The following is a 16,086-nucleotide window of genomic DNA, read 5'->3' as shown; positions in this document are numbered from 1 at the left end:
GGGCAGTCACGGACGAGAGCCATTAATGCTCTGCGTCATACCTTTTTGAAGACTGACCTTTCCCTCTAATAGTTATTCCCCGCATCAAAAGGCGACGACCGTGGCTGAAGTATGTAACTAGCAAACCCATCTCCAGAGTACCAGACCTCTGATGACCGTTCACTTTAGGTTTCAGCTTCGCCAATGTATTCCTTCTTGACCCTCAACTCAATTAACCCTTTAATTATTTCGGCACGTTATTTGTATTCGACCGTAAAGCAGATTATATAAGGTAAAATCTTTGCAGTACAGTGAGCAAATCCGTTTCTAAGAAACGCCAGGCAAATTACCGGCGTCGCATCTCGGATCTCTCTTTTTCTTCCTTCGAGCCAACAAAGCAAAATTGAACAAAGGGACTGAAACATTGCTGCGTGAAGGCCTTATGCACATGAAATCTCACGCCAGAAACTTCTGCACAGGAGAGTTGTTCATTGTATCTCATGTAACAGGTCATCTATTGACTCACTCGAATGACCAGCTGCCGATGTAGTCTGTTCCTAATCCAACGGGATTCCTCAGCTTTAGAAGCTGCACTTGTTCACCTCCAGCCGTGGTCACCTTCGCAGAAAAACAATTATACACACCCAGTCACTCACTGAATGAAGAGAAGCGCACTATATGCGCATCCTTCAAAACCTGACAACCGCGATTCATATGCAAGCACAGCTGTTTTGCAATAAACCAGGGGTCGTTACAAGTGAGGACAGTATCAAATATGCCAAGCATTATGTGCACTGAGGTGAACATCACGAACGTTTCGGGCTTGTACTGCTTACCTTCTGGAAAGAGAGTATCCTGTAGTTGTTTCCAAGCCAAATCCCGTTCGCCATTTTTTCCGGAGATGTTCTTGTCTGGAAAAGAAGACAACAGAGAGCCTTAAGGAAGCAAGCTAAGGAAAAGATGCGCAAGATCATGATCCCACTCACTGGCTGAATATGTTTGTTTACGACTTAACCACCTGTATTTGCTATTGTTTTGAGTGCTCAGCTGTCGTTGCCAAACGCTAATGCTTTGCTCTGGTGATAGGAAGATCCCGGGCCTCTGTCCGCAGAACAGATATTCCCGTCTAAACCACTGCCAGTCTTTAATACACATTCTTACCCACACCCTAGCAATGAATAGCTCGTTCTTCCCCCACGTAATAGTTTTATGGAATTCCCTGCCCGAAAACATAGTCACCTGCACAGATAGAACACAGTTACGCGATAAACTAAAAATCCACATAAGCTAATACGCCATTCCAGCTGAACGAACGACGCTCTGCCTCATTTTCAGCCTTTTATATTTTCTTATTGTTTTCCCCTGCTTGTTCTGTTTTTCTTGTACTTGTATTTGTATGCGTTGTATTTTGCTTTATCTCTTCTTTTTTTTATATAATGTTCATGAAACGTTAAAATATGGATCCGCCCCCCCCCCCCCCTTTTTTTTTTTATGTAATGCCTTCTGGCCCTTAAGGTGGAATAAATGAAATGAAAAATGTTTTAGCCAGGCTATCGTGCGGATACCATCACTGGTGAAAACAGAGTCAGACATTCTTGAAGAAATTCTGTCACTTCGGTCTGACCAGCGGGCAATCGAACAAAGAGTAACCGACCTAGACTTTAATCTACCAAACGTAAACTGGATTGGTCTTCTGCCTAAAGTCGATACTTCGCCACTCATTTACTCTGCCCTTTGCGAAATGATAAATGAACATTCCCTTTTCAGTTTGTAGACAGCCCCACTAGAATCACTCCCAATAGCGCAAATGTGTTAGGTTTATCGTTCTGTTCTGAGCGCACGCGCATTTCTTCCGTTGATTTGCGTATTGAGTTTGCCCAAATACCGCTCACTGCAACACGTCGCACCAATCCACCACCACATAACGTAGTATACTAATTACGCTTCAATTTCACGCGAGATTGCCGCGTTGTTTTCTGACTTCAGACAGTATACCCCTGCCCTTGACGTGGCTTCTGCATGTCATCTACTGAAAACCAAACGTTTATCACTAGCGCAGCCTTACGTTCGTTCCCGTGTCCTGTCTTCCAAGCGTCGAACCGATAAGCCGTGCAATCAGCAAAACACTGAGTGCATTGATCAATAGAAGACACCATTTTGATCGCCAGTACTGTACATCACCGAAACCTGAGCTGCGTTGCAAGATGAAAGCAATTATCAACGAGATAGCAAAACGAATACGCAATTCAAAACGTGCCTATCTGGGTGTTCTGGTATAAAAATGAAAACCTAATCCAAAAGAAGTATGGAAGTACGTCCGAAGCAAGCAGAGCATAAAAGATACTATTACACAAGTTCTCAATGACATTAATTATGGCGAGGCCCTGGAAGGGAAAGCTGAACATTTCAATAACTACTTCGTATCTGTATTCTCGCAGTCCAACCCTCAGGCTAATGGCATACGGGCGGTGAATAATTTTTTACAAATTAATAAAATATCATTATCACAGCACGGAATAGCAGCTCTACTCCAAGAATTGAAGGTAAATTTGGCTCCTGGTCTCGATTACATCTCTAATTATATACTAAGAAACTGTGCCGTGTCCATCGCCCCCTTTCTGATGATCCGGTTTCAGAAATCATTCGACGTCGTCGCCTTACCCGGGGACTAGAAAACTGCTAATGCAATATCTGTTTTCAAAAGTGGCGACAAAACTAAAAACTACAGATACCAGTTCTTCATGTAAGCCACTGGAATATGTTCCAGTTTGATTGCTCATTTTCAAGAAAACATTTTTTTCTGCCCAATACGGCATGGCTTCTGAAATGTGTTTTCCTGTGACATCCAATTAGCTGAATTCAATCATGATATAATTACGTCAGTTAATAACTGTAAAAAAGCTGATTACATCTTTTTAGATTTCCAGAAGGCATTTGATCCATAGCATATAACTTGCTAGTAGCAAAATGTCTACACTCAATATTCCCGATGTTCTTTTGTTGTGGATTGAGGCTTATCTTTGTGACGAAAGTGCTTAACAGAGTGAGCTCATTGCATGGAAGAGTGATGTTTGGTGTCCCCAGATGCCTGTCATGGGACCCCTTTTCCTTTTGATATTCATTAAGGACCTATATGACCAGGTATCAAGTCCCCTCAGATTGTATGCTGCAGACTGTTGTCTTTACCGTGATACTAATGAAATGCATGACAGTGTTCGGTTACAAAGTGACCTTGATTCTATACTATACTCTGATGTAGAACGGGGAATATGACATTGAATATTTTCAAATGTAATGTTATCCAATTCACAAACAAACGCCATATTGTACATACTTCCCCCCTTCCAAAATCATGTTTCGAAGCGTTGACAGTGCTTCAGATGAAGCGCCTGTTGTGATCCATAAAAATACACAAATGCAAGTCGTGCTGATAGGAATTTATCGAGCGGGAGAAAGAAACAAGTTTCGCACTCTGATAGGAGACGTAGAGAGAGCCGCACGCCCCCGCAAATTACTTCTTTGGCGCCAAGCTTTCTTCGGTACCCTCTTTTCTGCGTGCCTGTGACGCTGTGTGCACTGACGCGCGTGCGCCTCAGCCTCGGATTGCTTCCGTTCGCGGAATCATGATTAAAACATGCGACCTGGAGGCACGGGCCAGCCAGTACGTGAAACCACTCGATCCGCCATGTTGGCCGGTGCACCTCACGTGCCGACCCCTTCCTTCCCGAGTGCGGCTGATCGGCCGCTTCCTCGTGCGCGCGAAGGGAGCGTGCTCCGAATGCAGCCGCCAGCAGGTGAGACAACTTGTGTTCGTCAGACCGGACGGCGGACCTCTTTCTTTTCTAGCCCTCTCCCTCTAAATCTTCTTCGCGGCAGGGTTATGTAAGGTGAGACGTTCCGCCCCGCGGAATCTCGCGTCCGGACCCGCTGGCTGTGCGTCCTGAATGGATTAGCGCGCGCATTCCAATCGTGATTCCGTTTGGGAGGCTTACAGCTTGTGCTCGACTGTGAGTGCTGAAAGCCACGACAGAGTCGAAACTAGGTGAACGGTGGTGAAGTGAGGAAGATTGATGTTCGCGGAAGTTAAGCTCTAAGCGACGTCCGTGACACGCAGTCCACGCTAGCAGAAGTAACGTCAAATTTTGATACGCGTTGCAAAACCTGTCCTTCAATATGCGTGCACTCTACCTGCGTACAATCCATTCGGGTGTTACAGCCACCATGACGGTGCACAGCATGTTTTCTATCTACTGCGTGGTTGCGCGCGCGTGCGTGTCGAGAACGCAAGTGCGTATCTTAACTTACTCTCAGCATCAGCCGATGCACGAAACGGAGCGAAACAGTTTCAGGTTGCTGCGAAGAAAGAAAGGCAAGCGCTCGAGCTGCGCATTGTGTAACATTGGAGGAAGTGCCAGCCTTTATTTTCTTGTGGTTGTACAGTGGTGAGTAAATTAACACAAACGATCAATCATCGCAGAGGCGTATAAGGCCCACATGAGGCGCTGCGGTTATCGAATATGGAGATAACAAGCCAGCCAGGCAGCTCCTACTTTCAGATGAGGTCAGCACACGCACAGCCGGTCATATTCTTAGTCAGCACAGCGGCACATCGGGTGTTTCCTGCAGGCCTTCCCCATGGGTGCGATCCGGCACCCTACCTATGCGCCTTTTCACGAACTGCAGAGCCAAGCCAAGTGGCGCGATTCCGCCGCTCTGGTCACCGCGCGCGGTCAGTTGGGCTAATAATTTTTATGCTTCACAAAATAAGGTAGCGTCTTTGCCGAAAGTAATTAGGCTGCATGGTTAGATTCCTAATTGTATAGTTGCAGTTTCCCTGGAGATCAAAAGGTCTTAAAGGTAAGAACAAGGGTCCTCTTTACCATACATGCATTTAAGTGCTCCACTGTAAGTAAAGTCCACTATAAGCCCTCCACTAAGCGAATGAGGGGTCAAGTTGATGCAGCTACGGGACCGGGTTAATCGGAAGAATATGGGAAATGCCTTCGCCCTACAGTGGCTATAGTCCGGCTGATGATGATGAAAATGGCACTACTGAGAACCACCATGCAGCGAAGTTACTTTTTAGCAAATACTTTATATTCTTGTAAACTTTTTGCTGTGTGCTGAACACATAGTTGCCTATTGCAGTTACGAGAAGGGGGAGGGGGGGGGGGGGATGCTAAAGCATTGAACGTGTCACATGGTATAGAACGGCGTAATGCAATGAAGCTAATAACTTCGCGGTAATATTATTGGCCTGTGTTTAACGCTGGACAGCGGCAGTGGAAAGTTATTGGGACATATAAATTAGCCTCTCAGTACATCTGCTTGGCGATGTTGACACCCTGTCGAAGCTATCATATTAGCCATCCACACGGCGACATTTCCAACAGAACGGCAAAAAAAAAAAAAATATTAATTTTTTTTGTTTTTTTTTTTTTGTTCTTTTTCCAGGCCTGCTGCAGTATAACAGTGATGGGGTTCATAGGTCGCCCGCCATTTTATTTATTTATTTATCTATTTATTTATTTATTTTATTTATTCATACTGCAGCCCTACGAAGGGCTATTGCAGGAGTGGTACATAAAGAAAACGAAAATACAAAAAAAAAATGAAAGGCATAGCAGTACACGTTAAAGCATATAAATCGAAATCATGTTAGGGTATGCAACAACAGCTAAGAAGTGTTGTCAGTAGCAAGCATAAATTTATCTACTGGTAACGAACGAACTGAGCCAGGCAATGAATTCCAATGTTCAATGGTACGTGGAAATAAACTTTTTTAAGGTACCGGTGCGAGCAAAATAAGGTGCGAGATTAAGGTCGTGATAGCTTCTTGTTAGCGTTGGTTTGGCATGCATGATGGGTAGCAGTCGCTTGAGACACGATAACGCGAATGGACGACGGAGTGCACAAATTTCGTTGATTCGAAATGACTGCGGGTGGCGAGTGGATTAGTTGCAATGATTCAAGGACAGAAGTGGGTGAAAAGCCGCGACCATATTTATGACATACGAAACGAATTTATTTATTTTGGATGGCTTCAATTTTATCTATATCGGTTATTTTGTAGGGGTTCCATATAGACGACGCGTAGTCAAGGATAGTGCGGATTTATGATTTTCACGATTTTCTCGGTATCTACAGTTGAAATCTACAGCATAGATTCCTGCAGTGGGTGTAGCACAAGCTTACAGTTGTGAGTATACTGCTTGAAACTTATGGAGGTGAAGGGTCCGAAAGGCAGCTGATGTAATGCAGGTATATGAGTTGGTAACAAATACTATAGCGTTTGCGGCCGTCAAGCCGCAGTACCGTGTTCTTCGTTGAGCGTTAATTGGATATAACCGTGGCGACCTGGCGCATACCGGCATCTGTAAAGCACTCACCTGCGTGTGCTGCTGCTGAACGACTGCGGTCACGAGAGTAGTGCGGCCGAGTAACGAGCCGGCCAGCGTCCGTGCGCAGCCACTTGGGTCCTCACGAATGTTGAGCGTCTCTGTGACACCGCCAGTCAGGTCTGCCAACCCGTCAAGGCTGGAGCCGTACTTGAGTGCCTCGTATGATCCATACAGCCTGCGCCGGAGAGCCACAAACCGTAACGCCATGACCGTCACTTGATGAACAGTAGTTGCGCTCGCCGTTCAAGCACTAACGGCGCCACAAACCCTGACCGCACAAAACTACACAAACCCCATGTAGACGCTTGAGAGATGACATTTCGCAGCCCCACAAATAGCACAGATTGGCCTGTGTTCAGGTCAAAGTTGGGCTTGCTAGAGCTAGGCAATGACCGTGATCATCTTCATGCTATGGAAGCATACCTCAAAAAAGAAAGCCCATGAAATTTTATTTGGCCGCGTTGCTTTTACCCACTAGCAACAGGCAAGTGTCCAGACTGATTACACGCACCCTGCACTGTCCACGATAATGAGCATCGTCGACGCTATAGTCCTTTGTTTTACTGGCTATTTATTTTTTCGAGTTAGGTCTAGACAGGGTTCTAAAACAGGGGTTATTAGTGCATACACGTTGATTCGTTTCGTTCGGAGCGTCATCATTCGGAGCGAAACGCTACTTTCCTGAGTGCGCTAATATTACCCGATTCCCTTCGAACGGTTGACCTGAGAACAAATGACGGATGGCTAATTTGTCAACAGTGTTCAGTGCTAGTTTTGCTGCACAGCTGCGGTTACCTGTTGTGCTCCACACAGAAATTACATCGCAACCTATTTCAACTAAACGCACTTTTACGCTAACATTCAAATGCCAAAGAAAACCTCTGGGCATTAAGACAGTGTGGAGAGGAAGGCTTAATTCGGACTAATTTTTACCATTCTACATAAATAGAGACGCAAAAACTTGTCCACGCTTTATTAATGCGTAAGCATTGCATGTATGCGGTTTCGTGGCATCACAAGCTTGTCTGCACGATTGCAATCGAACGAATGAGTTTATAAGAAAAATAATAATTGCATCAGATAGAGCATCAAAAAATCTCGTATGAAAATAGGGATGTCTATGTGAGTCATTTATTTAACTAATTAGAGTCAATTAAGTTAATCAGACGTCGAAATAGCCGGGAGGAGTGATATCGACGTCTAAAGGACGTAGACGTAACTTCCGGTGGCGGGAAATTTGAAATGTTTAAACGTGAACGAGCTGGAAATGGCGTAATTTGCGTGCACAAACGGGTGGGAATGGTTAGAAAGTATGTAGAGAGAGGTAATCAACCAATTGCAATCTGAAAAAACTCTGAGAGCACTGCAGAATCTGCAGTGCAGAAATGCGAAATCCTGAGCGTTGCTGCTGCACACGGTGCATTGCGCGCCCCTTGTCGAACGCAACCAGTGTTCCATTGAACTCGTCAAAGTTAAGTGGCGTTCTATAATTGGTTTATATGAAAGGAAAGGCGCAGTATCTATCACTCGCGGAATCCCGCTGATGCATCTCGCGGACAAAATGCTCGGGCCACGGCGTAAGAGTAGCTCGGGCTTACGCATTTCTCCAGTGCAGATTCTTCGGTGATCTAGAAATTTTTCTGTTAACTATTTTTTTATTTACTTCCGTACGAGTGACCTCCCGTCCCTCTCCAGCGTTAGAGGGTACAGATTCTGTGTGGTGGCGCGTCAAGAGAACTATCATCATCATGGATCATGTGCGTGTGTGCAAAGGACAAAGCGACGGTTGAGTCAGAGTGCGTGTGGTGTGATGTAGCGTGCGAGTGTGGTAGGAGATGATTGCGGAACATTGTGCGTTCGTTTGTTCTGTAATGTGCGACAGTATTAAACCTTTAATTTACCTAATCGTGTCATCGAGGCAGTGGCTTGACTTCACCCCAAGTGAGTGAATCAGATAACATTTCCCACGGTGAAAATAATAAAGTATGCCATCCACACACACACACGCCCAAAAAAAAGAAAAAACATCGCGCTACGAAATGCTATATTTAATAAGAAACATCATCAACAAGAGCATTGAAAAACAGTACTTCAAGCAATGTCTTAAAGATAAGACATTCTTCCGGTGTATTACACGGGTCTTACCACGGTCACAAAGGGCGTAAAGGCACAGCCAGTGGCAGACTCTTCATGTCCATGACAGGGACGTCAGTAATTAAGCGTAACCGCGGACCGTGCAGCCAATGCGGAGACCTTACGCCACAACTCACGCTCAAGCACTCAGCTGCAGTCGTGGCACAGAGGCTGCACAGCTGCCTTTTAATCAAGCCAAGGGTTGGCTATTGACAGCAGCAAATTAAAGCTTTGTTTTATGTATGTATGTGCTTTGAGATGAATTCTGTCGCCTGTGCAATAGTTATGGGCTCATATATTTAGATATGGGCGTAATAAGAATAAATAGTTCATATGCAAAAATTTGGTGTAGGAATAAAATTGGGGATTTTAGTTCAGCCCACTTGCCAATGAGTTGCTTGTTCTCACGGACAACTCTGTACGTTAATATCTAAGATGGGATATAGAATCTATGCGATCCGTAATGCGTTCAAATGCGAAGGCCCAAGTTTTTAGTCCATAGCTAACATTACGAGGCGAAGCCTGCCATGGCAGACATCACCAGAACTTGCACTTGTGCGCCGGGTTCATGGGGTCATTGCGGCGGCAGCTGAACGCCCTAGCAAAGTCCGGGATGTTCTTCAGGGGCACATTACAGCGCAATTCGTCGGCCGAGTAGCCACGGCCCGTGTCCCTGCGGTTGGAACACCACTTGTAGCAGCTCATCACGTAGAAGGCTTGGTCTTGCGTGAAGCGGCTCATGAGGGGTGCGCTACGGGCGACGACGCCGTTCGTCCTCTGGCGCACCGAACGGTACGCCTTTTGGGCCTGCGCCAGGCCCACGGAATCCGCGATGTCTTCTGACATAATGGCGTTACGGTCGTACGAGCTGAGCCCGAACGGAATGTACATGCGCTTGAGGCATCTGACTCGCTGCTCGTACTGCGCGCGGGTGTCCATGGTCCACCAGTCTCGCGACTCGCCATCCTTTGGCTGCCGCATGCTGTCGTCGTCGAAGCCGTGAACAATCTCGTGCGCAATCACATGACCCAGGCCGCCGAAGTTGACGCTCACTGGGTACTTGGAGCTGTAAAAGGGACTGTTGATAATGCCCGCTGGAATGATCATTGTGTTGGTTAACGGCTGGTAGAAGGCGTTCACGTCAGTAAGTCGAAAATCGTAGTCGAACGCACGCGGCTTCCACAGCTTGTCTTTCCGGGTCCGCATGGTCACATACCAGGCGCGCATGCGCGAGTCGAGAAACACAGCGCTCGCGTCAGGCGTGTAAGCATAGTAGTCGTCGAGAGAGCTGACAACCATGTCAGGGTAAGCAACGATGGTTCGCATGGTATGTAGCTTGAGGAGTGCGATCTTTCGTGTCTCGTTGTCCATCCACTTGCTCTTGACGAAGGAGTCACTGAGCGCGTTCTTGACCAGCATCACCATGTTGAGCACGTCGTCACGAGCTTTAACGGGTACACTCTCCACTGCAAAGGGAGCCCCAAAGGCGTACGGCATCAACAGGTTGAGCTCCTCGAAGCAGCGGAAGAGAATATAGTTTTTTGCGTCTTTGACAGTCGCGAAAGTCGGCGCAACCAGTGACAAAGAAACAAAAGGTCCTAGAAACTGTATTGTGAACCAGGCCGTGTAGGCCAATAGGTGTCCATTGCGTCGGCGTCGATCATCTAGGATGACCTCACTGACGCTTCGCAGATAGCTGATGTCTGATACGCGAATCGTGTCCGAATTCTTAAGTAAGGCGGCTTCGGGTAGGTGCCTGTTGATGACTTCCAACCAGTCGGAGGAAAGGATTCCCGGGGTGTGGTTCTCCATGTCCATGATCTTGACCGTGTGAATGACGTTCGTGGTGTCTGTCAGCGCTCCCAGTGACGTCATGATGTAGTTCTCGTAAAAGATGAGCTGTTCTGGTTCTAAATGATATCCAAAGACTTGCGAGCATGAAACTATGTACTTGTACAAGGCCCAGCCATCCATGCGGCTCCTGCGGAGAAACCATTCCATGAGGTGGCGACTCCTGGCGAACTGCAACGTTTGCTTCCCGTCCACGCTGGAGTCGTGCTCGACCGACATCTGGAGGAAGACGGGAACGTTCCAGTCAAGCGCGAGGCCCACGATGACGTCGAACACGTCCACTGTCTCCGGCCTGGGCTCGAGAAGGTCGAGTGACCGAAGGAAGCTCTTAAGGCTCTCCGTATTATCCGCGCGGTTCATGAATACTTGGACGCAGGTCTTGAACATGACCGCGGCCTTCTGCACGGCTGTCTGCCGCAGCAATGGCGCGTGACCCACGCGTAGCAAGCTGTTGACAGCAGCATGAGCTACCATGGCTTGCAACTCAGAGAAAACGAACTCGTTAGGGCCGTGGTCGGACTTCCAGCCGTCGCAGACGAAGTTGTAGAAGTTGTCACACGGACTCGCAGTGTAATTGAGCGACCTGTACAGGCTGGCTGTGAAGTCCCAGCACGAAGGGTCCTCGCACGAAGGGTACACGTAAATGAACTGCGCCGCTACCACAATAAGCGCCACGAAGACGACGAAGCCGCACAAGCAGGACAGGCAGTGCACCCATGAGCAATAGTAGTTGCTGCGAGGCGGACGCACCACGACTCGGGTCGGTTGCATCCGATGCGCTGCCTTCGCTCCTGCCCACGAATGAGGCCCGGTAATGCCGTTGAAACGTTGCGTTTCTCAAGCTAGCTGGCAGTTGACGCAGCACGCGTGCACACGATCTTCGCGGGCTCGGAGTGCGCGTGAGCTCGTATTTTAGGTAGCCGTAAGCAGCAGTCTAGAAAATTTTTCTTTTGGCTACTGCGAATGCCTATTATTGATTTTTGTTTTTCTGTCGAGCTCTACATGTAGTTTTTCTGTCATGTTTTGTAAGCATCGTCTCTACAACTCTACTGCAAAGCTATTAATTCAGTTTAATTCAGTAATAGACATTCTACGACGAGGAAAAGAAAGTTTTTATTTATATTGGTCGTCATCATCGTAAATGACAGCAACAATGTTGATGCTATCATTACACGCCATGTATTTGGATCCGTTAACGCAAACTATCATGAATAAATTAGAGAAAGTTCAAAAGAGGGCCGCACGATACATATATGACAATTACCGGCGTACATCAGTAACACACCTTTTAATTCAAGCTGGCCTTCCGACAATAACTGAGCGAAATAATTGTGCACGACTTAAATTTCTGTACAAATTAATTAAAAGACACTACAGATCAGAACTCACCGATTTGCTTGTTTTTTTGTCCGGATACGCAACCCGACAACGACACCAGCTAACTTTAACTCCTTTTCGCGTTCGAAATAACTGCTTTAAATACTCGTTCCTTCCGCGAACTATTTCCGATTGAAATAACCTCACTAACAATGAAGTAGCCATCACTGACGTTGTTCTCGAAACATATCACCTAGTTTCTTTTTATTGCATTTGTTATTTCACTGCTGTGTTGTATATGTTTGGTTTTATTCATAATTGTGCGGAAGAGCTTCAACTTGCACTGTAATTGTTGCCTGTTTTATTAAACTGCTTGGTTAGTATTCCCACCCTGCTAAAATCCCAGCACTGGGATTGCAGTATAAATAAATAAATAAATAAATAAATAAATAAATAAATAAATAAATAAATAAATAAATAAATAAATAAATAAATAAATAAATAAATAAATAAATAAATAAATAAATAAATAAATAAATAAATAAATAAATAAATAAATAATGTAATAAAATACTCTCCTCTGTGGTCCTCTGAGCACATAAAAATTATCCTACGAAGTAAAGTTGCATCAAAATTTTCAGTTTGTTGCATCGAACATATCTCTAAAATCTGAAGCTCGGACTGAACGTCATTCGGGAGGCTAGCAGAAAAGACCACATCTAGCATTGCTGAGCCACCATCCGCAGCCTCCCGTCTACTTAGTCGGTAATTCGAACCCTTAAGCTGGATGCCACAACGTGTAAGTGTCGCACTGAAAATGTCTGAACTGCTAAGTGTCTTATTTATTAGTGCATGCCTTTGTGCAAACTCTATTTTGATCTTGTTCTAGGAAACAGTTCAAGTTATATGAATACAGCTTCAGGGAAGATCCGATGACTGAAAATCCAGTAATGTTCGGGCCCTTCTGCTGCAGGTGAAGAGGTGAGGAAAGCGATGCGAGTTGTAGAGGGCATTATACCTTTAGACCTTCCGGAATGGTGGAACAGCCGAGAAAAATTCATTCAATTCAGTAAAGATTCTGAAATTTTGAAACGAAAATAATTCCTAAGCGAGCACATTATTTAGACCGGGAGAATTTTAAATTCAAATCGCTCATGGCTTGCTGAATGCTGTCAATATTGAGCTATATCTCCCACAGGAAGCCTGTTGGAGATAAGACCTAGCTTTGTGGCTACGGTTCAGATATAAAAGCGGAGGCCTGCCGTAAGAGACGTTATGTCTTTACCTGAGAGAAAGGAACCGTGAGTGGGAACATGACGGTGAAGTGAAGTGAGCGGATTTTTATTTACTGCGATATCATATCAAAAGCCTGATATCGGGAAAAGAATTTCTCAGCGATCTTAAAATTTTGCGATTTGCTAGAGGGAAGTAACGTCAAGGATGAATAAATCCTATTGGCGTGGGGGAAGTGACGCCACAAGACTGTCCATGTCGCGATGTTTAAATACCTTCGGGGAAACATCTGACCGCCAGCTAGATGACACGGAGCACGAAAAAAAGGTCCGCAAACATAAACATGAAATAATAACACAAAACCTGTAGTAAATATTTCAGTAAACATACGGTAATTAGTTGTACGCGTGGATCTTCTTCCGTACGGGAACGCGTTATTCGTTATATATGCACTTTCTCGGGCCAAACAACCTTTATAAGATGCTGTGCTTCTTCAGTGCCTCACAACAGTGAAAATGACTGAGGTTAAAGAAGTGCGGAGGCTAGCAGGGTAGCCAGGAACGCGCATTGTCGCGTCTCGTGCAAGATGTCTTGCCGACGATTCACTACCGCCAGATGTGCAAGATTTCTGCGGCCCGGATATTTATCCGCCTGGCTTCTAACCATTCATAAAGCTTAAGCCTTACTTGAAAGGAGAAAAAAAAACGTTGTAAACAGTATACAGCAGCTGTAGGCCATCTTTCAGATGGCCTTCTGACTATGGCCCCGAAAAGAGTGAAGAGCACTGGGTAAAACGTGTGTTAGAACACAGATAAACGCGATTGCTTTGAAAGGATCCTGAGGCATTACCGCCCTTGGTCGCTAACTTTTTATAGTGTAAGAAACGGTACAGTTTTTTCTAGACCTCGTACTTGCGAGAAGAGACACGCTCCACCATGCTGCTTTATCTTTAGACTTCTTAGTATTCACGAGAGAGTCGGTAAATGTCGCAACACGCACTACCTCAAGTATGGCCAAGCGGCTTGCCTTCAACGTAAGACATCTGGGGTTAAACCGTACGGCACTGTTCCCAGTCGGCTAATGCATTTGCTCGCGTGAAGAGAGAAAGCGCAAGAGGAGATAAAATTCGAGACAACACGTAACTTTTACCCAGTGCTGCCATTCAAGAAACTACAGAAAGCAGTCCAACAACTGCGTCTCTGCCAAATGCGCGAAAGGTCGTTGTTCTCGGCGACGGCAAGCCGATACTTGCGCCAAAAGTGGAAGCCGTACCGCTGATGGTGAGATTGAATGCCAAGCAAGCGATAAGAGCGCGTGCTGCGCTGCTCTACCACGCATTCACACGCCCGCCGACTGCGAACGTGTAGCTCGAAGCTGGTGTTTACTGCGCGAAAGGATCACGTTCCGTTCCCTCTTTATTTTTTACTTTTTCTCGCACAGGCATCTTCGCTTCGTGGAACAGCGGGCACGCGAATGCAAAACTCCTTCATCCAACAACGGGTCTTCTGGACACAATCGTTCCAAGATGGTACGAAGAAATAAGAAGAACGACATGGTCGCTACAGAAGAAGGAAAATGGAAGTTGGGCCGCTGAGGGCGCCTGGGAAGGTGTGTCGCCGTTTCGTCGGCAAACACGTTGGCCAGCGTTCTGCGTTGTGCTTATCCGGAGACGTTTTCCCTTTTGACCCCATCTCGGCGGCACTCCGCGCCGCTGGCTGTTCGAACTTTCGACCGCCAGAAGAAGGCCCTCGCATCGAGTGAAATAGGGCGGAATGTAACAAACAGCGGCTGCACCACCGTTAGAACGATTTCCACGCACCCGAAGAGAAGCGAGCGCGTTCGAAGGGAGAAAAAAAAAAGCCGAGAGATCGGATCTAATTAGAAGCAGCCGAAGATCGCGCGTGCTCGAAGGTCAAGGTGAGGCGAAGACGGCGCAGGGAAGGCGTAGCAAAACAAGGACGAGGTGGCTAGCGTGCCCGGCCCTTCCCACGAACTCGGGCGCTTCGGAAAGAGCAGTTCGCCGGAGAGGCAGCAGCAGGTGCGCGCGCTCGTATATCGCGGCTTTTCCTCGCAGACCGAACGAGGTCAGCCGCGAAGCTCCTCCGACGCTTCGGGCGTGCTCATATAGATCTATGGCTCCACGCGGCGAGGGTGCTCCACTATAAAACGCCGCGCGGCCAACGAGCTGACCCTGATTCTTGAAACGGGACCCCTTCTTCGCTGCATGCATCGTTCCCGCGCGTGGTCTGACCGTGCACGGCTCCCTGTGGACAAAGGGGTGCGCAGTGCTGCCGCGAAGATAGTTCGCGGTTTCGTGCAGCCTTGACAGCTCCGAGAAATGTCGTGCCGTCACCGCGCAGCTGTCTCGGAAATTCCCATTCCGTTCCAATATCCACCGGGAACTGAAGTGTTATACATTGAACCTTATCTTTATTCCAGTTTATTGTCATTCGTATCGCTTCAAATTGCAACGAAGGTATAGCCTTTGTCAAAACTGTACAGCCCAAGGGGTCTGCTTCTCAGCCGTGTAGTGGCGCTGATTTAGCAAAAGTGGACCACCCCGTTTCAAAGAGGACGCTCCTATATTCCATCCATCCATCCATCCATAGAGGTCCTTCCCATTGGAGAGGGTAGGACAAAAAATCTCCTTGCCATCAAGAGATTTGGAATACTGGAAATACATTGCAAATCGCAAGAAGTGGCTCAGAAGCAGAGCCCCTGGGCTCTACACTTTTGACAAGGACTGTACGTGCTAGTGTCTTCAGCAGCATTATGAGTGGAATCAATCGTAATGTATAGCTGATGGCATGCATAAAACACATTTCGGCACTTGGGGTACAAAGACACATTGCAGGCACAATCGGTGCGCAACAATAACAATGCCAAGCGGTGGCGCTTACGTACAGAATACGCTGAGAATTATGTTTTTAGAGCGACAACTCTGCTGATGCAAAAGTCGATCTCCGTGTCGGTTTGCTGATTGCCATTGATAACCCTGCATGGGAAAGCGCCCTTACAGTCCTCATGTCTGTCTATTGTGTTTTAGCACTGTTTCTACCAAAAAATAGGTGGGCATGACTAATACGATTTTAGTCCAAGCCACCACCAAAATTTAGCCCGGAACACGCGAAAATTGACCTCGGCCAAATTTGACTATAACTGATAGCTAAAT

The 16,086-nt window shown here is 46.5% G+C and overlaps 2 protein-coding genes across 2 annotated transcripts in view; both read right to left on the bottom strand.

The window, feature by feature from the left end:
* CalpC (calpain C) overlaps window positions 1-16,086 on the bottom strand; it is a 62,978-nt gene that overhangs the window by 13,996 nt on the left and 32,896 nt on the right. The window contains exons 4-6 of the mRNA XM_084592567.1: window positions 6,369-6,555; window positions 816-890; window positions 506-597 (exon numbers count right to left, since the gene is read on the bottom strand). Coding sequence (XP_084448693.1) covers window positions 506-597; window positions 816-890; window positions 6,369-6,555 — 354 coding nt within the window. The remainder of the gene's footprint in view (window positions 1-505; window positions 598-815; window positions 891-6,368; window positions 6,556-16,086) is intronic.
* LOC146198095 (neprilysin-11-like) lies at window positions 8,421-11,135 on the bottom strand. The gene has a single exon (XM_084592566.1). The coding sequence runs from the start codon at window positions 11,133-11,135 to the stop codon at window positions 9,051-9,053; it is 2,085 nt and encodes a 694-aa protein (XP_084448692.1). The 3' UTR covers window positions 8,421-9,050.

Source organism: Amblyomma maculatum, chromosome 2 (genome assembly GCF_055883805.1).
Source record: "Amblyomma maculatum isolate TAMU_Amacu chromosome 2, ASM5588380v1, whole genome shotgun sequence".
In the NCBI taxonomy this organism is placed as follows: Eukaryota; Metazoa; Arthropoda; class Arachnida; order Ixodida; family Ixodidae; genus Amblyomma; species Amblyomma maculatum.
The sequence above is the reverse complement of the archived record's forward strand: the minus strand, read 5'-3'. Positions and strand labels throughout refer to the sequence as shown.